The sequence below is a fragment of the Rhodamnia argentea genome, chromosome 6 (genome assembly GCF_020921035.1).
Source record: "Rhodamnia argentea isolate NSW1041297 chromosome 6, ASM2092103v1, whole genome shotgun sequence".
NCBI classification, from domain to species: Eukaryota; Viridiplantae; Streptophyta; class Magnoliopsida; order Myrtales; family Myrtaceae; genus Rhodamnia; species Rhodamnia argentea.
The window spans coordinates 27,772,927-27,796,854 of record NC_063155.1 but is presented as its reverse complement, the minus strand read 5'-3'; the positions used below and the strand labels follow the sequence as shown (position 1 = coordinate 27,796,854).

Genomic DNA, 23,928 nt, shown 5'->3' with positions numbered 1-23,928 from the left:
ACCTCGAAACAAGCACACCGTAGATGGTAGGTCAAATTTATCGATTTTACGTGATGAAGTCGTATCTATTTGTTCTCGATCAAATTTCAAAATTAAAATCAACTTACATGTAGATATGTATAATTATAATTTGATATTGGTCCAAGTTTTAGTAATAGCTGGAAGGACACTCAAATAAACAAAGATGCAAATAAATTGACGAGGATGCAATGCTTCCTGCCAATGAGATATAAGTGAATATTCACCAAGGTAACTTTGGCATATGTGATTGTGACTTTAGGGCGGAACATGGGCCGGACCTCGAGACGTTTGTCCGGCCTGGAATTTCCAAACGTTGCTCGGCCATTCAAAGAAAGGTTCGGATTGAACTATACCGGTCCGGTTCGGGCCTATCCACTAGTTATTATATTCCTAGCGTTATTAACATATTACTGCATTCAAATTTCATGTCTACAATTCGCATTTGAACAAATGAGTTTCTCGCGCCTCGACTTCAAGGAGTAAAACTTTTGATCTGGATAAAGTTTCGTAACTCGTAGGTAAAATTCTAAAAGCTCGTCCAGAGCCCGACGAGAGGGTGTTTTTGGCCTCGGAAATCTCTTTTTCGACATATTTTCGGCCGCTTTTCACAATTTTTACCCTTACCACCTATTGACACTGAGTCCAAACTCTAAGCCTAAACTTAAAGACGTCAAAACTCTAAGCCTAAACTTAAAGACGTCAATGGCTCAAGTCAAGCTGTAGCAATACAACTGACTTATAAGTTCCACCAAACAGAATGCTTAAACAAGCCTATCGATCACAAAAGTCGTGACAATAAATTTGACCCATTAAGCCCGTTGACTGAATGCTTCAAACAAAAACAGAAACAAAAAAAAAAAATCATCCTTGTTCGGTTGAATGATCTCGTAACGAAAAACTGTAGAGTTGTGATAGCCTATGTACGATTAGAAATCTTTATACTTCGTTATCTAACAAATTCTCTAAATGGTCACATTCTATCTTGCGGTTCAATGGCGGGATCACGTGATCCTACCGCGGGCTGGTCAAAGCGAGTGGGGGCTTCCTCCGGGTAGCGTCCGCGGGCGGCGGCCCGCGTTGGTCTTATCTTAACCGAAGCTTCCTTTTACGGTCAAATTCGGACAGCTCTGAAACGATCTTTGTGTCACCGTGTTTCCATCGCGCGTTCTCGTAAAAGTCTCAGGTTTCGTTATCAAACATGTTAACTAGAGCACCCAGGAAAAGAAAAAGACGACAAACCAGCCAAAAAAAGACAGTTAGAATGAAAAGAGTCTTCAGCAAACAAGTAACAGAGTGAACGATGATCATTCGAGTAAATTAGAGTTCAATTTGTTAAATTATAACACACCAAACATCCTAGTTCCTTCCCAACGATTCACACCCACGAAAAATTTCAAATTGGAAGTTTTATATGTACAGTGTACAGAGATTGGTCTCCAAGTCCCACCCAGTAATTTCCTCTCTTTCTAGCTAGCCAAAAAATTTCACGAGAGCAGACCACAGTAGAACCTCCTAATGCCTTCCTTCACCTTGAAAGAACAGCCTCCTCCTTGATGGTCTCCAGCAATGGCCTCCTCGACCTGCACACGGCCAGCCTATGGCTGTACTCCGCCAAGGGAAACCCCTCGACTTCTTCTAGCCTCGGCCTCGTCTCGTCCTCTGCCTTTGCCTCGGCGGCGGCTCCGGCTCCGGCTCCCTCGGGCGACACCCGGACCACCTTAGCCCCCGATATCCTCTTCGGGCCCGAGCTCGCGGCCATGAGCATCACGGCCATGTCGCCGGCCGCGACCACGGAGTTCACCCTCCTCATGGGGAACATGATGTAGACGTCCCCGAGCTCCAGCTCCTCGTCCGCGCCGAGCGCGGAGAACCGCCGCCCGACGTGCAGGGACCGGGAGCTCGCCAGGAAGTGGCTCGGGCACTCCAGCATGAGCTCGGCCGCGTTGACCGGCTCGCGGAACTGCTTGATCTCCCCGCCAGGGAAGATGACCCTCGCGACCCTCGAGCTCTTCATCGACGGCGGCGTGATGAACGCGCACGAGATGTAATTCCCCATGTTCGATGACCCTCGAGAGTCAAGAGAGAGACCAAAAGAGACGACGAAGAAGAGGGAGAAAGATGCCCGTGTGTTTTGTGCGTGTTGGGAACAGGGAAGGAGCTTGGCTTTGTGCGTATATATGGAGAAGAGGAACGAGAGTCAAGAGTCAACAGACAGGGACCAGAACGAGCAAGGCGTGCGCGTTTGGCCAAAGGGTTGGGAAATAGCGGCGAAGTTGCATCTATCATATGTTTTTTCGTTTCCCTTTCTTTTTGTTCCTTTATTATTATTTTTTTTTTACAATGCGACGCAGCACGATGTAGGAAACATCATAAATTCTTACCGGTATGTATAGGTCCGGAACATAAGATTTATCGGATCTTGTGGACCTCACGAGAAATTCACATAATTCAAAAGATTGGATAAAATTTGTCATACTGTTTCAAGTGCACGGGATGTATCATCTTGTGGCGAGGCGTTTGCCCTCCCCATCCCACCTCGAATGCTCGGCAATTTGGGCAAGTATCATATTAGTAGGAAAACACAACACTTTTTCAATACCTTTTCGCATTCTATACGTAATAAATGGGAAAAGTACCTAAAAAAAAGTCATAAACTCGTTGCATTGGTACCAATTCAATTCTAAACACTCCAATTGCACTAATATAGTTCTAACCCTTTCCATATTAGTACCAATTCAATTAATCAGGCCAATTTAGGCAGGAATCGCCGACGTTGACTCTAGACGTTTTATGTGATACGATCGGTGCTCACGTGAACATTTTAAATAATTTATAATAATTTCTTTGAATTTTTTCTATTTTTTTCTTTTGCCTTTTCTTTTTGACCGCGTCGATACCCGCTACTGAGAGCCCCTTCCAGCCATCGTCAAAAAGAGAAGGCAAAGGGAAAAATTCAAAAAAAAAAAATTAAAAAAATATCCACATCGTAGCCGGTCGTGCCACGTATGACGACCGATGTCCATGTCGATGATTTCCCGCTTAAATTGGCCGGATGGACTAAATCAGCACCAATATGAAAAAGGTTTATGACTAAATTGATCTAATTGAAATGTTTAGGACTGAATTGGTACTAATGCAATAGATTTATGATTTTTTTGGTAATTTTTTCCCGTAATATCTCTTTACTTTCCTATAAAGAAATCTAGAATGCGTGCAAAATCTACTTCATCGCCGCTAGCTGCCCTCTCCCTCCTCACTTCGTTGAGCTCCCACGACCTGGATTTGAGATTGTCGATGATCATCACAACCTCGCCGTGGACATCCAAGCATGGGGAGGTCGGTTGTGGATGAACAGGAGAGGTAGCGGAGTCGGGGATGGGGACAATTCTCGGAGGCGGCCGGCTTTGCGGCGGCGGATCATAGCGGGTGGTGGAGAGACTCTGGTTTCTGGGTTATTTGGTAGGCCTAGGTCACGTGGATTTGGGGCATTAGAATTCAGACCAAAGTTCCTCATCGTTATACCGCTCGATCCATTGAAGTCGATATTAAATATATAGGTAGAGTCTTTATCGCAAGGAGAAAAGCATAATCGACAATATTGATCTTAGAGCACTAACAATTTTCCAAGGCACCTCTCTTTGTCATACATCATTTTCAGTTCTCTTTCCTTGAACATTCTTGTGGAAGATGCGCTTTATTATTTGAGTGTAAGTTCTAGCCGGCCAATGTGAAACCAAATACCTTAAATTTTGGGCGGATTCGTCAAATGAAGTTGAGTGTAAAAACGCGAAGTTGGATGGCAAGTCCCACTGACATTTGCCATTTGATTTGGGCATGTGTCGCCACAATGACATGAAGAATTCACGACGATGGGGACTTCGGCTTTGGACATCAGCCCTTCTTCTTGTTTTTTTTTTTTTTTTTTGCAGTCTTATTGTTTAGTTTGGGATTTTTGTTTGGTTTTCAATCTGATTTGTCGTTCATGATGTCGGAATAAAATTTTAAAGTTAATTAATGAGATCAGGCAGGTTAACGAAGAGAACAAAGACAAAATAATCCGTGTGTCCTGTCCGGCAGCGGAAGTCTATCTGTTTCCGTTGCAACATCAAATTATTGTTTCCCAAACAGTAGTTAGATGGTGTTTGGGTTATTATTTCCTTTTGCAAATGATTGTGCTAAGGGGGGATTCGAGATATTACAATGGCTAATTTGATCAAAAAAAAATTTTGGCTGGTCGAGAGCCAACCCTGAGTGGAATCAGACACTGTTTCGTCTTTTGGAATTCTTGAGCTTGTTTGGGCTCAATTTGAATGATCTGAGAGGCATCTATCATGAAACTTTTATGCGTTCCCATCCAAATAAGTGGACATGTATTCAAAGGTATTATGAAGTTTGTTATTATCTTAAAAGATGATAGCGTCCCAAATGCCGCGATCAAGTTGGATAGTGTCCCAAATGCCGCGATCAAGTTGGATGAATTGAGACTTCGTAATCATTTTAAAGGTCTACCATCTTTTTGATTAAATTCGGACACTTGATGGCATAGTCTAAAATAAAGGAAAGTAGGTCGAGCTGTTTGGGGGGGTTCGATGTTTGTGCTATTACGTGTTATGTCTGAGACTACCAACCATGACATAGGAGGAGGAAGTGATCAGTCCTAATGCGTGCTCATCATTGTCAGGAGATCTTGAACCAAAACAAAAGAAAACTCAACAAAGCACATCACCACCTCTGCTCTTCGAGGGAAATGCCAAATCAAGTCGAACATTCTGAGAAGCAACTAAGGTGGTGTATCGTTCGATCACTTCCGATCTCTTTTTTGCCTTGGACCTATAAACATGTCCATCGGGTTGTTTGTTATTCTCAAAAGGAGAATTTGTTCGTTACATCGATAAAAAAATGTACAAGCTTAGTGCAAAACAGAGGACTTAGCGCTGAAAGAGAGAAAAACCACGAGGACTTGGTTGATCCGAGTCTCCCGGCTCTAGCGAGGGCCTGCTGGCCCTCGCTTGGGCGATCCCACCGGCCACTGCCACCGCCTGTATTTTTTTTTAAAAAACCTAATTTTCAATTAATTTAGTTTAATTAAAAAAACAAATTAAAATTATATTTTGATAAAAACGCCCTTAACCGTTTGGAATATTTAGCGGGCTGCCGAAGTCAAGCCCTCATTTGAAATAACCATGGCCACTTCATGCTCTTATTAAAAAGGGCATGTCTTTTGGTGGTGGTTGTGCATTCAGATCTAGCGATCACGGGATTTGCTTAATATGTCAATATAACTATAACAAAAGCCGTGATAGTCAAATAACTTAAGAGTTGCAATTTCATGTGGATCCTTGAGCACATTGACACACAACGTGGTTTTGGAGGGGAGAACGAAGTTTGCTTCATTTATTGCTCATATACTGAACCAGCCCTATACAACCCAAAATCCTTAAAATGAGCTACATACAGAATTCACTTACTATAGCACAACTCAACGAGAATACACAAGAAAGAATTACCTTGATGATGAGTAGACATCACGATAGAACAGTGAACTCTGACTATATCCAATCCTCAGGAAAAGTTCCCGGACAGGAGCAACAATAGCCAAGCAGCATATTCCAAACAAGACAAAAGAAAAAAAAAAGAAAAAGAAAAAAGGATAAAAGGAAGGGCATGTCCCCAGCCAGCCTATTGTGGCCTGTAGTAGCCACTCTGGTGAGATGGCGGGTATGGAGGCTGAACAGTGTACGGAGGCCTTGGAAGAGAGCCATGCTGCTGAGCATGGGCATTGTAGTATGGCCCACGCCACCCAGGATATGCAGGTTGGCCATACTCGTGGCTGACCGGAGGAGGCTGTTGCTGTTGCTGTTGATGAGGAGGGTAAGGGGCACCATGTGGAGCTGGAACCTGGTAAGGCGGTGGCGGCTGAGGAGCCGAGCCATATGACGGAGGATGGTAGCCATAGCCAGTCATGGAAGTCTGCTCGGTAGGCTGATAAGGAGGAGTTTGTGAATGAGGAGGAGGATGAGACACAGTTTGAGGATCTGTTGAATTGGATCTTTGAGGCTGGTGTCCAACTCCAGGATAGCTGCTGTTATATCCACCAGCATTTTTATCCTGGAAACTCAGACCGGCCATATTTCTTTGTACGTCCTCAATCATTTCACGGCACTGGATGTTTCTTGTCATCACAAAATCACTGCACTGCTGCTTCACGTTTGTAATGGCATCCTGTCAAATCAAAAACGATACCAGTGCTTACAACTCACCCAGGATGAACCGCATTTTTTTCAGAATCCTTTGGACATGTTTAGCCCATCGAAATCAACCATTACAACCAAACTGATCTTTGACAATCAAAGAACATCAGATAATAGCCAGAGAACATCCTCACGACAAGCTGATTAAAAAATTAAATAGCACGCAATTATCACACCACCCAAAAATGAGTATGTCTTACCTGAAGAGTGACATAGAACTTCAACCCCTCATTGATATTCTCCTTGATTTCTCGATATTTAGCTATGGCAGCTTGAATTTGCTTATAACATTTCTCGCGCGATGCTGAAAATTTTAAGGGAGCATTCACAAATATACCCAATTAATAAATTGACTTGGACAAGAAAGTGCAGACCACAGGCAAACATCGCGAACAAACGCAATATGCATATCTTCTTGAAATAGTAATGTATCATCTGAATAAAGGAGAATATACCATTAGCTACCATTAAAAAAAAAAAAAAGGCTTTTAGAGAGCTGTTACAAAGGCAAAGTAAAAGATTGCGCTTGAGGTAAAATGGAAAAAAAAAAAATGCACATGCTATCACAGGAAGAGGTTACGACCTAATTCAACTGTCTCCCCAAATCAGTAGATGGTCTCCCATCTGAACTTTCAAATAAAAGAGAAAAAAAAAGGCAAGAACTGTGAATAGCTAATGCTGAAATAGTTGAATCTGGGACAACAAAACAAAACTCAGACATTCCATCAAGTAAGAAAAGGAGACATTATCATTCCTTTGTGCTCTTTGAGTTTCTCCTTGAAAAAGGAGGGAGATCAATTTTAGTATACATGCCAAACCTTCAGATTGAGGAAAATATATTATTCCTAAAATTTTTTTGCTTATCATTCACTAACAGTGAAGATGAGCAAATGATAGGTTAATTTGGAACAGCCGTAACCCACCTTTGTAATCTTCAAGGTTGAAAATGGAAGAAAATTGATCATTTTGAGCCTGTGAAACAAGACATACATAAGATTAAGAACAAGACAATGGAACAATTCTCACAGCATCAGGATTAGGAATAGCGGCTGGTCAGCAAGAAACCTGGATTTGCAACAATAATTGCTCTTGCGCCTCAATGTTTTGGGCAATGTCTTCACAAATAGGATCATACTTTGATATCTCCTTCCTAAAGAGGTCTTCCTGAGAGCCGGTTGATGCCATTAACTTTGGCAGTATATCATCCTGTGCAAACAAACATTAAGGTCAGTTCAGTCCGGTGCATCTAAAAGCAATAATGGCTCTGCCAGAGAGAAACTAAAGGCATTTTTTTTCCCAAGACTAACATCAGAGTAACAGCCGAATTTTTCAGGACCCCTGTTAAGAGAAATTAATGTATATATCTTGCTAAGGAACCAACTTATCTATACCACCGGACTTTATGCTCCATCACAGATCACCAGCAATCAAGATGATTATCTTTTAAACAAAAATATCCAGACTGTTTTCAGAGAAGGAAAATAGCACTTCTTAAGCTACTATAGTCTCGTGTACTCAAGGGGAAATAGAAAAGGAAAAGGAAAAGGAAAAAGCCAAACTACAAATTTGTGAAAAATGAAAGGACGACTTCTCAAGTTGATGAGAACTTGCACCAGAAAAATTATTTTCGGCAGAATCAGTAGTTGAAAGTTCAAAAATAAATGAAAGAGTTGCACAATGCCCAATTAAAAAAGGAGGAGAAAGGTGAGACCCAATGCCAATCCAAATGAGAAGGGGAAAGGTGATGTAACCATTATTCATACAACAAGCGAGTACCACAGAAATGATTTGATAGACACAATGCCAATCCAAATGAGAAGGGGAAAGGTGATGTAACCATTATTCATACAACAAGCGAGTACCTTGGAAACGATTGTACTGATTCTTCCGAGAACATAAATACCACAGGCCCAAAGACTCCAAACCATCTTACCCAGTTTGGAGATATGCACAATGCGCATAGTCTTCTTACATAAGAAAAATTTAAATACAAGAAATTATCACAGCAAATGGACTTTGAAATTCCTCTTTGCTAACTATAAAGATAAAAACTCAGATATTGATGATCCCGGAAGTATGCTTGCCAAAAGAAGTCATGTCTTAACCAAAAATATGAATATCATGCCAAGATTCAACGATTGGAAGGTGCAATACTGGGTTGGACATAACCAACTATTGAATGATGCAATCATTCTTTCAAAACTAGTCCTTGTGCAAAATTGCATATTGACGAGTAAGGTTATGCAGCTTCATAATCTCTAAAAAGGCATTCAATAATCTTTTTTAGTCATTATAAGCAAAGAACTATCTAGAAAACTAACCTTCCTTTTCATCTCCTTGAGCATGTCTTCAAGCCCTGCTCTCTGTGCACCAAGGGTTTCCAATTGTCTCTGAAAAGAACAAGCCATGAAATTTTTAGTTATGACAACATTAAAAGAAAATCAAATATCATTGCGTATCTCATTTAGAGATGACCGGAACAAGAAGCGATTGAGAAAAATAATCAAAGGTCTGCGTTATGCAAGAGAAACAATTACCAAGCTCAGCTTTAGGGCCCCCACAATAGCATCTTCATTAGCATCCAAAGACATTATCGGGCGAGCCAAACTTGGGAGAGCTGATTCAATCTGGAAAAAAGGAAAGAGCGACCAATCACCATAAATACGGACAAAAACTAAAAGAGAACTACGTTCATGCAAGCCCAAAATTCAAAAAATGCTTCAATCAAGATTTTGAAAACTCAGAATGTTCTTGCTGCCATCAAAGTCAATGGAAAATACCCAACGTAAATCTGGCCCATATATATAGCAAAATTCATGTGATTCAAACGTAAAAAATCTTTTCAGAAACGATTTGGTGAAAGATGATTTAGGTAAGTGCTACAATCACCCATAATACAATAAGACCAATTTTAGCAGGTTAGCTTCATTAACAATTTAGTGTGAAGAATTTTGCTTTCATTGAGTGAGTTTCAAAACAAGCAACAAAGCCTCTGTATGTTATCCATATACAATTAAAATATGCTCAATAAAATGGCCTGATCCCATTAAATAAATCACTTAAAGAGATCTCCATAAAACGTATAAAATTTGGTGCATGCACATTTTGGGTCATAACCATGCTGGCTAGATGCATCCTCTCAAACATTTATTTCTCATACCACATAAAAAAACCGCAACCTAGTCAATGCAACTATGAAAATGATGAAACTATTACCGGTCGACAATCAAGAATTGACATGAGTGCTGAATGATCTTTCACTGAACGCTCAATACGGGCATCGCTTTCTGCTGCTTGCTTCAGATTACCAGCAAATCTGTTCAACCGATCTTGCAAATTCTTTGTCAGAGTGCTGGACTGAGGCCTGGTCCAACGTGTTCCAAATTGGCCCCTAAATTGGGCATCCTCTCTTGCTTCTTTTTGCAGAAGCTCTTCGGTTTGAACCAGAAGCTCTTGATTCACTCGCCTCAGATCCCGAAGCTGCTGTAATTCAGCTTCAAGACCAGCTGGACCCCCACTGATCTGCACTGCCTCCACATCATCTTTGAGATCTGCTGGAAGAGTGAAGTGCCCCTCTAGAGCTAGTATAGAATCTGGTAGGTCCATATCCTTGAGCCTCACACGGGTAAGTTCACTTCCTTGCTGCAACTTTTCAGCTTGAGTTCGAATAATATCATCAACCATTTCAGTGTACCTAGAAAGTGCTTTTGCACTGCTATCAGGGACAAGACTTGCAAACATCTTCTCCTTGCTGGCATCTAAAACCTCATTCATCGGCATTGGCTTGACCATAGGGAATGATGGAAGGGGTGGCAAGGAACTAGGCGAAGGAACCCTCATAAGGTAAACTCTGTCATTTTCCTTGACGGCCCTGTCCAGGTTCCTATTAATGTTTGCCTCCAATTTGTTCATTGCATCCAAAAGCTGAGCTGGTGCACCTTTTGTTGATTTTTTGGCCTCTGTTAAAGTACTAACCCCACTCCTCAGCCTAGCAATCTCCTCGGCAACCTCTTCTTTCTCATGCAGTTCTAAACCATATCTATAGCATGCTTCTGCATAGAACAAAGCTGCCTTCAGCTGCACATGGGATATCCAGCCCCTGTCAAAATGTTGGTTCAAAGGGGCAACATTCAGAGCTGCCAATGCTTCTTCATAGTACAATCCGACCTGTTTTGTATAGAAAAGGTATTATGCGCTAAGTTCACTAATTTCATCACATGAAAGGAATAATATTAGCTCAGAATAAAATCTAGATAAATATGTTCTATAATAAGCCGTAAACCACCAGAGATGAAAGCCAGAAGTTAGCATTGTACAATCCAAACAACAGTCCTAACATCAATCATCAGTTACTTAACCCCAAAAACCAACTTTTCCGACTCATCAGGTTCCTGATCCTGAAAGCAAAATGCACAGGGATTCACAAGCAAAGAGAAAACTGAATCCACTACTCAATAGCTTTATGTCAAATTCGGCTATTTTGACCACTTCATAACCGAGAATAGATCTCTCCACCACATACTAACGATCCACTATCAGTCCATCCATACTAATTGCACGCTCACATACTAACGATCCACTATCAGTCCATCCATGCGAAGTGCACACTCACGGACTCTACTGGTCATACATCCAAACAAATGCAATATCGAGAGGAATTAACAGACACCGACCTGCCGAGAGATCTTCGCGCACACTCCCGGGGTGCTCCCCTTGGCAATTGTGTTCTCAAACACGCACTCCTGCGCCTGGGCGAGCATCAGCCTCTCCAGCATCCCCGCGCACTCCACCGACACATCCACCGTGGTCGAGCTGCCCATCGAGGCCTTGGTGGCCGCGTTGTCCCGCAGGTAAGCGAACGCCCCCGCAGCGCCGATGAACGCCTGGACCGCCTGCCGACGCCCCTCGACCGTGGACCGATCGTAGCTCAGCCCGATCTGGCTGTACACGGCGCCCAGATTGAACAGGACAGCGGCCTTCTCGAGGTGGATGTTCTGCTGGGAGGCCTTCTGCTTCTGCTTGAAGGCGTCGTGCCAGGTGAAGGTGACGGCGTTGACGTGGTCCTTGTCGGGGGAGATCGGGAAGCGGGTCTCGACGACACAGAGGGCGCGGAAGTAGGACTGGAGGACGTCGCGGCGGGCGGTGGGGGAGGGCTGCTTGGCGGGGTTCTCGAGGTCGGAGCGGAGGTCCTTGAGGGTCTGAAGGTCGTCCTCCAGGTTCTGGGCCTCGCGCTCGGAGTAATTGAAGGCGATGTAGGAGCGGAGGGGGCGGTAGAGGTCGACGGAGGCGGTCTTCTTCTCGAAGATGGCGAGCATGATGTTGGTGGTGGAGGACGGAGAGGAGGAGGAGGAGGACGGCAGAGCTGCCATTGCTTCTGTTCGATTGTGGAGGTAAATTTCGGGGAGGAACGAGTGTAGGAGACGATCGATCACAGTGTTGGTTAGAGGAGAGAGAGAAAGAGAGGGGAGGGTTTGGGATTTGATCGACCGCGTCGAAGTTTACTTATTGGCAAAGGAAACACGACACCGTCGGACTTCTTTGAGCAAACAGCAACCTCGGGAGTCGAAGCCTCGTTGCTCGGCTTCAATTTCTCATTGCAACCTTAACATTGGGGGTTTAAGTTTTTCAAACTTCATCCTAACATTAAAAAATTTCTAACTGTTCTTAAAATTTTAGAATCAGTGATAATCGTTCCGGAAATGATTTGTGCTTTCCATGACAAAGTTCTTGTGCTTTTGGATCGCATCCTTTGAAATAAAGATACGAAACTACATCGGCCTAGCTTGTTAGTCTAAATATGAAAGTTATCCCCATAATACGACTCATAAATATAAGTGCAGTATAGATACAAATGTTTCTAGCCGAATGGAACGATTTTCATTAGTACAGATAATTGTGTGTGATCAATAAATCTAGATGAATTCGAATAATTAGCAACAGTATCACCTGGCGAGGCCACGACCTTCCCTTCTTCTTTTTCATCCTTCATTTCTAGGTAAAGTTATATATCCTTTATTGTTAATATGGTCAGAATTTAAGTTCAAGCCATGTTTATGACATAAAACCACCGGATTGAATGCATCAAGGCTCGCGGTTTTTGAATTGATTGGGCATTAGGGTTACAATTAAATTGACAGGTAAGTTTACGTGAAGTTGAAGTACATCTTTTTAGTGGTCCAATGGAAGCTTTGAAAGTCCACAATAGTAGACTTGGAAAGAGAAAATCGAAGCATGGCCTGGGTAAATAATAAATTTTTAGAAAGTCTTTTCACAAAAACCGAACCAGTTTCCTTTATTTTTTATGGGTCTTTGGGGTCACCGGGCCAAGCCGTCCCCCGGTTCGATCGAACCGGACCGGTAGAGACCGATGACGCATTTGTCCCGATTCCCAAACGCTAGTCTGTCTCTAAGCTATATATTTAGACGCTTCTGGAACAGAACCCCTCTCTCTCTCTCTCTCTCACAACAGCCAAGATAAAAGTTGAAGGCAAGCCCTAGCGTCGGAGAAGCCCGTGACCACCGCATTCTCCGATCGCCTCCGCCTGCGCCGCTTCTCCTCTGGTCGCTGCCGATCCAGGTACTCTTTCCCATCTCTTCGATTCGTTGATCTCTCTTGCGTGCTTTCTGAGCTAGGGTTTCTGCTGTTTCGGGTCGTTGCATTCGTTTTTCCTTACTCTGGGACCTTCTCTCCGTATCCGGGAGGGGTTTACTATTATTTGTGGAAGAACTTGAGATGAGAAGAGTGAGAATTTTGGCTTAGTTGAGAGGCGAAGAGTTTCTGCTTTGGCTTTGAGGTGACAGTGCCGAGCAAAGAGGGCAAGTTCGGGCCTTGTGATTCATTTCCCGATGGTAGATTAGGTTTGTGATGTTGATGGAGCTCTTGTGACCTGACGTTTTCCTCGTTTTTCTGGAATTCGCAGATCTGTTACTCCATCGTAGTCCTCACTGATTTTTGAAGCGCTTCTCGGCACACACAAGGTAAGGAAGCCTAATCTAATTGCTCCAGTTGACTCAGATTTATTCATAGAATTCATGGCTCGGAAACTTCCGAGTCTTTCTTGTGTGTAATGAAGGTGATGAATTGTGCTCGTTTAGCGAGTAAGAGTAGGTTTTTGCTGCCTTTGGGCTCAGATGTAACCATTAAAGTTCCAACTGCAAAAAGTTGAGGATGTGACCTGTTTTTTGAGCTTGAACGTCTACTTGTGATTGTTGATGCCAAAGGCAAGGTCGCGACAGTGATTATACCAAGATGGTCTGAAGATAGATTGGCAAGTTTGATAGGTCTGTGTCTTTTTTGTATTCCCCTGTTCTTTGGATACAATTCGATCCTTCTACGGCCAGGTCTCAATTTGTGGAAATCCTTCGACGGCTTCCTCGTGAAAACATCAATTTTTTTTTTTCGGTATAGACAGTATCTCTTTATTCTTCATGATATTGACCACATTTCTTATCCCTATTTGCATTTAGTGTGTTGGTCTAGCATGAGAAGCTATGGGAAAGAGTATATTACAGCATCTCTAATTCATGAATTTCTAATGAGCACCGTGTTCCACATGCTGGATCCTCTGCTATTCTATGTTCTTCCCGAAAGCATGCCAATTCCTAATTTGTGCGGACTTCGTAAAGTAGAATGTTTCCCGTCAGTAACTTCTAATATTTTAGAATGACAATGTCTTGCACTCCTCGATAACGCCTGCTTGTAGCTTTTAAGTCTCTGTCCAAGTGATTTCTACTTCCATTCGCTTTCCTTGATCAGTCTGATCCCAATAGTCACTCACCTGGTTGACCTGTAGAGCAACAGCTGCTTGTCTTGATATGTTAGTGCTACATTCAGTATCGATTGGCAATTGTGTCATTGGTGATTTAGTCACGTTGGCTTCAAAATATGCCAACTTTATATGCATCTAGAAGTAATGGCCCCTGCTATGTGCAGGACCTATACTTCTTTTGTTTAATAATTAAATAAATTTGATTCTACAGATGTATGACTTTCTTTTTGTAAAAATTGCATTGTACTAAATGCATCTTTTATGATCTCATTATTTGTTAGTTAATTTTCTTTTGTAAGTCTACTTATTATTTGGTCGGTGGGACTTTATCTTAGTAATGGTAGGAGTGACATGTATCCTTCGGTTGCTTGCGTTTGAAATAACACCCCCCCCCTCTTTTCCTTTTTCTTGAACAGCCTTTCATTATTTCATTAATAATTAGAAAAAATGGACCTAATTTGATTATGGAACCTAATTCTGTAGTGTTATATACAGGATTTTTCAGTTATAGATGTGCAATCTCTGAAAACTTATGAGACGTGAGTCCTCTATGTAAGAATTTAGGTTACAAAGTCTTCCTTCACAACAATTGGAAATTGGGATATGGCGGATACTGGGTTCCGTGGAATTGTGGTGGATTCTGGATGTAAGCTTAGACTGGATTCTGCATATCATTAAAAAAAATGGATGTATCATGAGCAAGTGTCAAACTTGGATGCTTGGCAGACAACCTCTTATGTCATCTGCGTGTATTCAATAATATGCCACATATAAATGTGTGTTACGAGCCAGTATGATGTTTTATTTTCTGTCATACGTTGACATGAATGAAATAGATGGGAAGGAGATCTGTAGTGGAAGAGTCCTGATTCCTTTCTAGCTATGCTGTGATTGTATATTGAATGCATTTAGTGTTTTCTTACTTATTTTTTCTTCCATAATGAAAGTTTGGAATTAGGCTATTCTATTGGAGGAACTAACATTGTTCTTTCTCTTTTTTGAGATGTACTTCCGGTCATCATACAAAAATGCAGGAGTTGAGCTTGTTTTTAGTAGTGGATCCAAATGGACTGCAAGAAGTTCATTCAGTTGGTTGAGGAGAAGAAGAAGAGAGCTCTGGAGAAGAAGGAAGCGCCTTTGAAATGGGAGCAGAAGCTTGAAGCTGCTGCCAAGGCAAAGGCTGATGCTGAAGCTAAAGAGAGGAAGTTGAAGGCTGCAAAACACAGAAGGAGATCTGTGTCAGCCTCTGACAGTGGTACTGACAGTGATTCCAATGCTAAGGAGCAGAAAAAGAGGAGACGATTTCACAAGAAACATGGGAAGCGTGCCTACTCTGTCTCCAGTGATGACGAGAAGAAGAAGGAAAAGAAGTCAAGGCGCAAACAAAGGAGAGGATCTTCGGGTACTAGCGACGATAGCAGTGATGAGTATGATAGTGAGTTTGAAGAAGAGAGGAGAAAGAAGCGAAGTCATAAGAGGCACAGGCATCATGACTCGAGATCAGATTCTACTGCTGACTCTTCAAGTGAAGACAGTGATGATGAGAGGATTCGGAGGAGAAGAAGACAGGCAAGGCATCATAGAAACAATAGGAAGGTGAAATCAAGTGGTCCAGATGATTCAAGCAATGGGGATGATACCGCCGTTAGGAAGAGGAGTTATAGAAAGCATCACAAGAGGCAGCAGTACTCGGAGTCCAGTGATTCAGGTTCTTCAAGTGATGTCGAAGATGGCGAAATAAGAAGGAAGAGGCATTCCAAGCACCATAAGCATCACAAACGGTCGCGCAGCCAGGACTTGGACCCATTGGATTCTGATGACAATGGACGCGGTCGAAGGAGTCGATCTTTGGGCAAGTCGTCGGATGACAACCAGGACGAAGCCAGTAATCGTTCAAAGCACAAGAAGTGTGAGCATCATAAGCATGGTAAGCATCACAAACAGCGGCCTGATCACTGCAATGGCATTACTCTCGAGTCTGAGGCTCCTGCAGAAGCTACTGCGGAATTGATGGACAAACCGACTGCAAAAGATGTTTGTCATGATGCCCGAGAATGAAAACTCTAGGCTCCTTAGTTGCTTCATTTTATGAGTGCTGGTGCACGCTATAACTCAAAACTCATTGGTTTAATCAATGTGCTCAGATTCTGTGATTTTATGAAACGTTCCAGGTTCAGCTTTACTATTTATTCTGTTCTGCAGTTTAAATTTCCCGTGCCACCTGCGATTTTTAACTGTTGAAAGGACCCTACAGAATCCAAGTTTGCAAGTTCAGCGTTCTCGTAGCCACAGCATAGCAATTTACAACCACTTTAAAAAATTCCCTCATTCAAGAGTGACTCCAAACCGCAGCTTCATCACAGTGTGGTGCAGCTACATCTGTAATAAATACACACTACAAAAACTGTCTTAATTAGTATATGTTCTCAAGGGCCCAACGTAGAAGGTGATTATGAGCTCCTGTATAATGTCCTGAGATATCAACATTGACTGGATGTGCTAACGTATTCCCGACCGAGTCTTTTTATCAAGTGGAACCAGTCCAAAACAAGGCATAGGGTTCAACTGTTATGCCAATTGTTATCCTAGAACTCAAATTCGTCAAACTGTCGACATCATGGACAAAACCGATTGGCGCTTTTGGTTGAGCTGCCGCTTTCCAACCAATGTAAGAGACCAATAGCTTACGGACGGGGAAGGTGACTCATGTTTTGATGTCTGAAACTGTAACTGTACACACGGACAAGGAAAACCGTGGAACTCTTGATATAGATGGCCGTAAAAAAAAACAAGTGACGTCGTTCTGCGCTTCCACTGAAGGAAGGCATTTGTTTCGAAAGCTTTGCAAGCATAATATCAGCTGACAACTTGCCAGTACCTAGAGTGCGAGCCTCATTAGGACGGACTAGCAACCATTAGAGCTATTGATTGACGTTGCTCCCGTGTTAAAGACTAGACTCCATGAAAAAATTCCCTCAGATTTCTTCTTGCACTTCCAGTGGTGGAATGCTGACCTTGCATTATTTAACGAAAAATGAGCGAGTCCAGCAGGGGATTTCACTCGCCATTCGAACTCGCCGGCAATCACCGATTCACCATAGGATGCAGATACAGAGTCAAAAAATGATATTTTGTTACTTGTCATAATCTGCTGGAAGACTGTTTTCCATGGAATTCTAACACACAGAGTACAGAGCAAAAATGCCCAAAATCAGTTTTATTATTCTATTCCGAGCTGAAACGTAGCAAAAATGTCCAAAATCGGTTTTATTATTCTATTCCGAGCTGAAACGTTATTGATCTTCAGCAGCTGGAATGAATAAAATAAATAATAGGTACAACACGTTGACCTCATCCAATTAGAAGTTCTTCAAAATCTTCTCCCTCGAAACACCATCAGCTAACAGAATAGAAGTGATTTCCTGCAAATGGTCAGAAAGAGAACTCTCAATCGAGGAGTCTCATCCTAGCGTTGGGAATAGCATTGAATGAGAAAAATGTAGTGACTTTTTTTCTTTGGTCTAACAAAATGTAGTGACTTTGCTCATTAAGAAATGGTGCAAAATGTCATAACTAAGCAATTTTAATAAGGTGCTTTTTCATTATATATCTCTTGAAGTATCACCTGCCGACTTCAATTTTCTGCCTATACTATGTAAACTGGAACAGGCCATGGGAATTGGGGCAAGTAGGTATTTGCCCAGGATATAGAGCCACACAAACGGCTGGATTGCCCCACCACTAGATCGAACTTTCGGTAAAGGTTTTTATATGAGATGTAACGAGACAAACTGTTCCATTCGATCTACCCTTGAAGCTGTTGCTCTCCAAAAACAGCCACAGGACTGGAGCATTAGCCAAAAGCAGCAGATAGCAGCCACACTCTAGACTCCTCAAAATACACTAGATGCAAAGGCTAATATAAGTTTAGAACAACAGTAGCACCAGAAAGTGAAGCAACTCTGACTATTTAGAACTGCATGAAGGAACTTTTTGATATATCTGTGTGCGCTTAACTTTCTTAATCAGAGAAAATTGTCAGAAAAGCTAATATAAGTTTTCTTCCGGAGGAATTTGAATCTTTTGGAGTAGTGTTGCTATTAGGATATTATATTCTCTTCATAGGTTCATACTGTCAATTTAAGACTAAAATTTACAATTACTTGTGAACAATTTTAAACTTTTAGGTACTATCTTTTAATTTTACTTCTTCTGAAAAGTCAATTTCAGCAGCTATAAATAGATTTACTTGTGTAATTTTTTGACTCATCCAATTATATGCCGTCAATGTTGGTGTTGATGCTATGAGACATCACCACGTATTTGGTTTAATTCTTTGGTCTAATCATGTATACTTTTACAATCATCTTGTCTGAGGCTCATAAATGTTTTAGAAATTATATTTGTGATTAGAAAATCATAAGATCTTAAGATTCAATCTTCCAATCCAATTTATGGGAACCTCACTGATCCTAGATGAAGATGGAAATGGTATCCTTAATTGAAGTGCGAAACCATTTAAAATGATCAAAATGGTAAAACGACTCCAATTGCCAGCAGTGCCAGATGACATAGGTACAGAACATCACAATAACAGGCTACGATTGCACCGGTGAGAAATTAGTAAGTTTTCTAGGGACCAACTTTTTCAGTGCAGAATCATTTTTCACCTGGGGAAAAGCATAACCAGGCAATAAAATTTATTCGAAAAAAGCAAAGCTAAAGTATCTTGGCTGGGGGCTTTGTTTTCATTCATTGAACCAGGGTAGTATGTTCCCTTTACATATAGAACTTTGACTGATACCAAAAAGTTACAGACTAAAACAATGCAGACAACAATTGAAAAATATCTCATTTTTCCTACTATCGGGAATGGAAATCTAATCGTGGCCACCTCTAGGGAGGCTTTGCTGACTTATACTCAATTAATTGGTCACGTAATATATTACTAATCAAAATCAACTATTTACATTGAAGTGTCCCACCTTTCTTGAACCGGCGGCTCACTTTCTCTAAGTAGTTCGACATACTACTGTGAAATTTAAAAACATCTGCAGTTTCAACAAAGGTTCCTCTTTAATAATTGTACAAATCGGATCAAATACTTTTGTTAATAATGAAAATATTGTCCATTGACTCGTTTTCCTAGTAGATGTAAATAATCCAAATTAGGAGCCGATCATTATAAACAAATGGAGTCTAAAAGAGAATCTCATCTTCACAACATGGAAGAAAATCCCTACTTAATTTGGCACAATGTGAATGCTTGCCTGTTTACTCCAAGTTACTCGAAAGATGGGGACTTTATTTGAGTTAACTAAACCTTCACTGAAAAACAATGATGTCTATGCTAAAAACTAAATAAGAGAGTAGAGTGACTATGAATTTAAACAGCTGAAGTCTCATCTCCAACAAAAGAATCTTCAATCTGTCTCTATTACCATACCAGCCAAAACTGCAAGAGGGATCTTACCTCACAGATACCTTTCTTTTTGACAAGTACCATGCACAACCGCAATGGTCATCTCTAATGAGTTAACAGAGAAAATACCCAGATGAAATTTGTTGACCATTTCCAAACATTGTATTTAGACCCTCACAGCTATTTTCTTTCAAAGATTCTAAATTAAATAGCCCATCCTTCAACTGGCCAACAAATAAAAATAGTCCATCCTTCATGATTCTACCACAAAGAACTTGTCCTATGGCAGTCGTCCAATTTGTATGCCCAAGACCCCATTGACACCATACTAAAATGCAACCTAATCCCCCCTTCAACTCCTTCATGCATCTTCCAGAACCCTCAGACATCAACCTCGAATGCTTAACTTATAAGGAGAAACTTCACTCATGCACCAACCTCATGCTACCGCCAAGCATGATTGTTTGAACATGGTACATCGCCATTGTATGAGAAATTGTCATCGACAGATTGAGCTAAATATTTCACTAATAGTTCAGTTGCCAAACAGAAAAACGTGGCATCAGCATAAACTGAAGCACAAGAAAGAAAAAGGCAAACAGATAAATAGAAAAAAGTAAAAGTAAAATTTGCCAAAAGAAAGCTACATTGTCATGCTCACCAAGATTCCCGAACAACTCACAAAGGAACAAATTGGAAAGAAATGAAATAGCATCTAACCTCTGTCATCTGCTTCTGACCGCATAGCACAGCACCTGTTGACTGAGGGCTAAAATTCCTTTTGGCTCTATTGAATGCAGCCTGTGGCGGGAAAGGAAGATTCATAAACTCAGTCGAGTATGACGCACTGAATGAACGCCTAACTCCCAAATAATAGTACCTGTACATAGCCAGTTTCCCCAGTCCAACTATCATCAGGTTGGGATAATACTGGCACAATCGTAACACCTGACAATTCCCAGTCCTTAAACATATGCTGTGGGAAATGAAGAATTAACTCGTCTTATTATTTCTATTTGAGCACAAAAGGCAGCTGTATAAGGATAACAAAGTGCCGTATTATTCAAACCTGGTAAGCCATTCTCTGAAGGTTTCTAGCACCATAGTAGAGCCTAACATCGGTTCTCTTGTCAGCATCAAATCCTGATTCAATTAGACATCGGATAGGACTGCATCGGGAAAAAGATAATAGTAACCAACTAGGTTATTCATTCATAATCAAAACTTATTTAGAGGCACAATAAATGGCAGAATACAAGAACCAAAAGTGAAGGAAGATCAGAACTTCCATAAGAAGCATGCGATAGAAGAGGTTAATAACTATCAAAACATGAAAAGTCCAAAATGTTAAGGCGGTCTCATGCCGAAATAAAAGAGACTGACGTCATAAGACCAGACACGGAGATTGAGATTGTTAATCATGGAAAAACAGTTCAATCGTGAAGGACGCAACATTTTGCTGTCACTCAAATAAAAATTGCTCAAACTTTGATCACCCACTTCCAGAAGATTTTACTAGAGGGCCATCTGGTTAAATAGAAGGTAGACCTTACTTCTTTCCCTAGTTGTTGACATGTCAATCAATCATTCACAATGCATCAATTACTAACCAAAACTGATCTAGCAAACCCTTCGAGTATATCCTTATATAGCTTTAAGATACAGAGGCTTCCATGCCAAGACCGCTGAGGTGATGGTTATGATCAAATTCTCGATGTTGCAGCAATTATTTACAGCTGATATACTCAAGCACAAAAAGGAGTAGCTGTCAAACAATGCATCAGAAGTATAAACTACGTACAAGGAATACATGCACATCACACCCTGTATTTCCCAAGAGGAAACCTAGATTATAGTAGGATATTCTCCCAAACAACCTTAAGCCGAAATACATCTGATCCATGTTACGACCAAAACAGAATGGCATTCAGCTTAAATCAGTTAACACCACATAACTAACATACTTTTTCCAAAGTAAACAGAGCTACACCACAACTCCTAGCTTTCCTGTTAGGTCACGAACAGCAAACCATCTTGCATGTTCTGGCACTACCAAATCACTGTGACAACCGATTTCATTTTCAAATTTCTATGAACGAACGAGGAAAGGAGTTCTTCTTACCTGATTCCAGATCCAGTAGCGAAAATGAAAACCGAAGGGTAATCCTCGGGAGGCTCGATCCGGTCGATATCGAAACCCTTCCCCATGACCTGGCTCAGCTCCACCACATCGCCCCTCTTCAACCCGCACAGGAACTCCGCCGTGCTGCCGGCCACGCTCTTCACCAGGAACTCGAACTCTCCGCGCGCCGCCGCGAGCGGGGGCGGCGAAGCTATGGCCAGGAACGCCGGCTTGGCGGCGTCGGGGACGCGAAGCTGCAGGTACTGCCCGGGTCGTGTGTGGGAGCCGACGAGTTCGGGCGCGTCGGAGACGTCGATGCTGACGTGGAAGAGGGACTCGGCGGCGGACTCGACGAGGGACAGGGGGGCGGGGGTCCAGACGGTAGTGTCCTGGCGGATGGCCGCGGCGGCGACGGAGGCGAGGCGTCGGCGGTGGTGGCGGAGGTGGAGGGGGGCTACGCGGCGCAGGATAGACATGGGAGGGAGGGTGGCGCTAAGGTGCGCATGGGGCGTGATGGAGGGAGAAGGTGCTGGAGGAGAAAGAGCTAAGGACATGTTGGGGAGTGTATTGTTGAATAAGATGGTGGTCGGTCGGGGCTTCGAGAGAGCCGCCGCAGAACTTGGGGCGAAGGGGGCGATGAGGTGGCGAGGGTTAACGTGCGCGGTGGTGTACGGCAGGGCTCGAGGGAGAGTGTCCACGTGGCAGCTTATCGGGGGTCGCCTGGTAATTGGGAGGAGGGATGGATAAGAAGATGTCGTCGCTTGTCGGAGAATGGCGAAGGGCCGCCCGACTGAAGAGTGATCGATTAAGGCTGCCTTCTTCCAAGATTGCCCGAGTGGCAAATGATAATACAACGATTCATTTTTCTTCAGCTCAATAAGGAGCAGAAGTATTTTAGGAAATATATACTTAAGCTTCGTTGATAATTTTTTTTTTCTTTTTGTCGAAAGAATAATATTCGAAAGGTACATAAAATGCTTTTAAGCTTTCAAATAATTGTAGAAAAAACAAACACGAGAAAACAAATAACAAAACATATTTCTACAACTAGAAACACTTTCATCCTCCAAGAATAAATTTGCCACCATAAAATTTCAGCTATCGATCGCCAAATTTATTAATAAGTTAAAATGTCGAGAAGGACAACCAAATTATTAAGTTTATTAAGTGTGTACACCTGCTGTGATTGCCGTAAAATTTGATATTGTGGATCAAGTTTATTAAGTTTCGAGTGGAATGACGACAAATTCTTATAACAAATTGGAAATCGATAATCATAATAAAACCAATTTGTTAGATTGTTTTATAATTATCAATTTGTTGGTCTAATTTTAAGTTATCGATTCACAAGCCAAAAAACTGAACAGGCCAAGATCGTTTATGCTAGCATATATATATTCTTGAGGGACGAGTGTGTGCTTATAGCCGCAAACTATAATTTTGTTAATTCCTTTCTAGCATTTGATTTGTTATGCAGTTAGTTGGGATTTACTAAGCTTAAAAGTTTTCTATGTATCTCTCGAGTATTATTCTGATTAATGAATGAAATCTTTCTTTCAAAAAAGAAAAATCAGACTAAATAAATAAGTTTAAGGAATTTTATTGTGTTCATTGCAAATGTAAAAAATAGTTTACATAATGAACATTAGATGGTGACAAACGCGTATGTCAATCATCCAACGACGAATTTGTTAAGTTTAATATGTACCTAACAATATCATCCTGCCAATATCCCCATTTTTTAACATGTAAATCAAATCCTACTTATTACATTTTCTTCTTTAGGCTAGCCATGCGGCACTTTCCTAATTTAGGGTTTCTTTGGGCAATTTGATTGGGTGATCTCTATTGCTAGAATCAATGTGTTGCTTATTGATTTTGAATCTGGAGCGCAATATTGGGCAGAGTTTTCCATGCTCTTTGTTCTGATTGGTTTGGATTTAGTTCAAGTTTTTTTTTTTTTCACAATCCACGTCGAACCAATCCGATTTCATAATTAGATTTTATGCCTATGAACACATGTTGGTTTTCTTTAGATGGCCACGAAGCCTTAGACATACCTGTTTGGTTCTTCTGGCACTGCTCGTCGGAAGTTAAAGCTAGTTTTCATGGAGCATTGCACAAAAAGATGAGAAATTGATTTCACCAAGAAAGGAATTCCATATGATTTCTCCCTAAATCAACCATAGGTCAGCCTGAAATTTGACGGAGCACCTCATTTCATCTTTGAGTCTTCCCAGATCAAACAACATTTCAACGTGTTGTGAAATGCAAATACATGACATGACCAAATATAAGGACAGAAGTGTACATACGCCAAAATCTAGTGCTATTTGCGATGAC

At 41.6% G+C, this 23,928-nt stretch overlaps 4 protein-coding genes across 7 annotated transcripts; 1 reads left to right on the top strand and 3 right to left on the bottom strand.

Annotated features, from left to right (window-relative positions):
* Positions 1-1,546: 1,546 nt before the first annotated feature.
* Positions 1,547-2,077, bottom strand: LOC115756056. Its single transcript, XM_030695737.1, has one exon. It carries the CDS (start codon positions 2,075-2,077, stop codon positions 1,547-1,549), a length of 531 nt encoding a protein of 176 aa, XP_030551597.1.
* A 3,321-nt stretch (positions 2,078-5,398) lies between these two features.
* On the bottom strand, positions 5,399-11,748 carry LOC115728675 (vacuolar-sorting protein BRO1). Its single transcript, XM_030659033.2, has 8 exons — positions 10,946-11,748; positions 9,489-10,439; positions 8,810-8,899; positions 8,594-8,662; positions 7,338-7,478; positions 7,196-7,244; positions 6,473-6,576; positions 5,399-6,243 (listed from the first exon to the last, which is right to left on the bottom strand). Exons 1-8 carry the CDS (start codon positions 11,639-11,641, stop codon positions 5,701-5,703), a joined length of 2,643 nt encoding a protein of 880 aa, XP_030514893.1. The 5' UTR covers positions 11,642-11,748; the 3' UTR covers positions 5,399-5,700.
* Positions 11,749-12,690: 942 nt separating this feature from the next.
* LOC115728748 (CAX-interacting protein 4) lies at positions 12,691-16,230 on the top strand. Of its 4 annotated transcripts, none has more exons than XM_030659130.2 (3): positions 12,691-12,849; positions 13,193-13,250; positions 15,076-16,230. In XM_030659130.2, the coding sequence occupies exon 3, from the start codon at positions 15,107-15,109 to the stop codon at positions 16,097-16,099; it is 993 nt and encodes a 330-aa protein (XP_030514990.1). In that variant the 5' UTR covers positions 12,691-12,849; positions 13,193-13,250; positions 15,076-15,106; the 3' UTR covers positions 16,100-16,230. The 4 variants fall into 4 exon arrangements, with proteins under 4 accessions (XP_030514990.1, XP_030514982.1, XP_048136340.1 ...); XM_030659122.2 differs by having other exon boundaries at positions 15,045-16,230; XM_048280383.1 differs by lacking the exon at positions 13,193-13,250 and having other exon boundaries at positions 12,730-12,849.
* Positions 16,231-17,153: 923 nt separating this feature from the next.
* LOC115728762 (fruit protein pKIWI502) lies at positions 17,154-22,355 on the bottom strand. Its single transcript, XM_030659142.2, has 6 exons — positions 21,586-22,355; positions 20,533-20,632; positions 20,344-20,439; positions 20,184-20,264; positions 17,293-17,463; positions 17,154-17,242 (listed from the first exon to the last, which is right to left on the bottom strand). The coding sequence occupies exons 1-5, from the start codon at positions 22,137-22,139 to the stop codon at positions 17,401-17,403; spliced, it is 894 nt and encodes a 297-aa protein (XP_030515002.1). The 5' UTR covers positions 22,140-22,355; the 3' UTR covers positions 17,154-17,242; positions 17,293-17,400.
* Between the last annotated feature and the right edge of the window lie 1,573 nt (positions 22,356-23,928).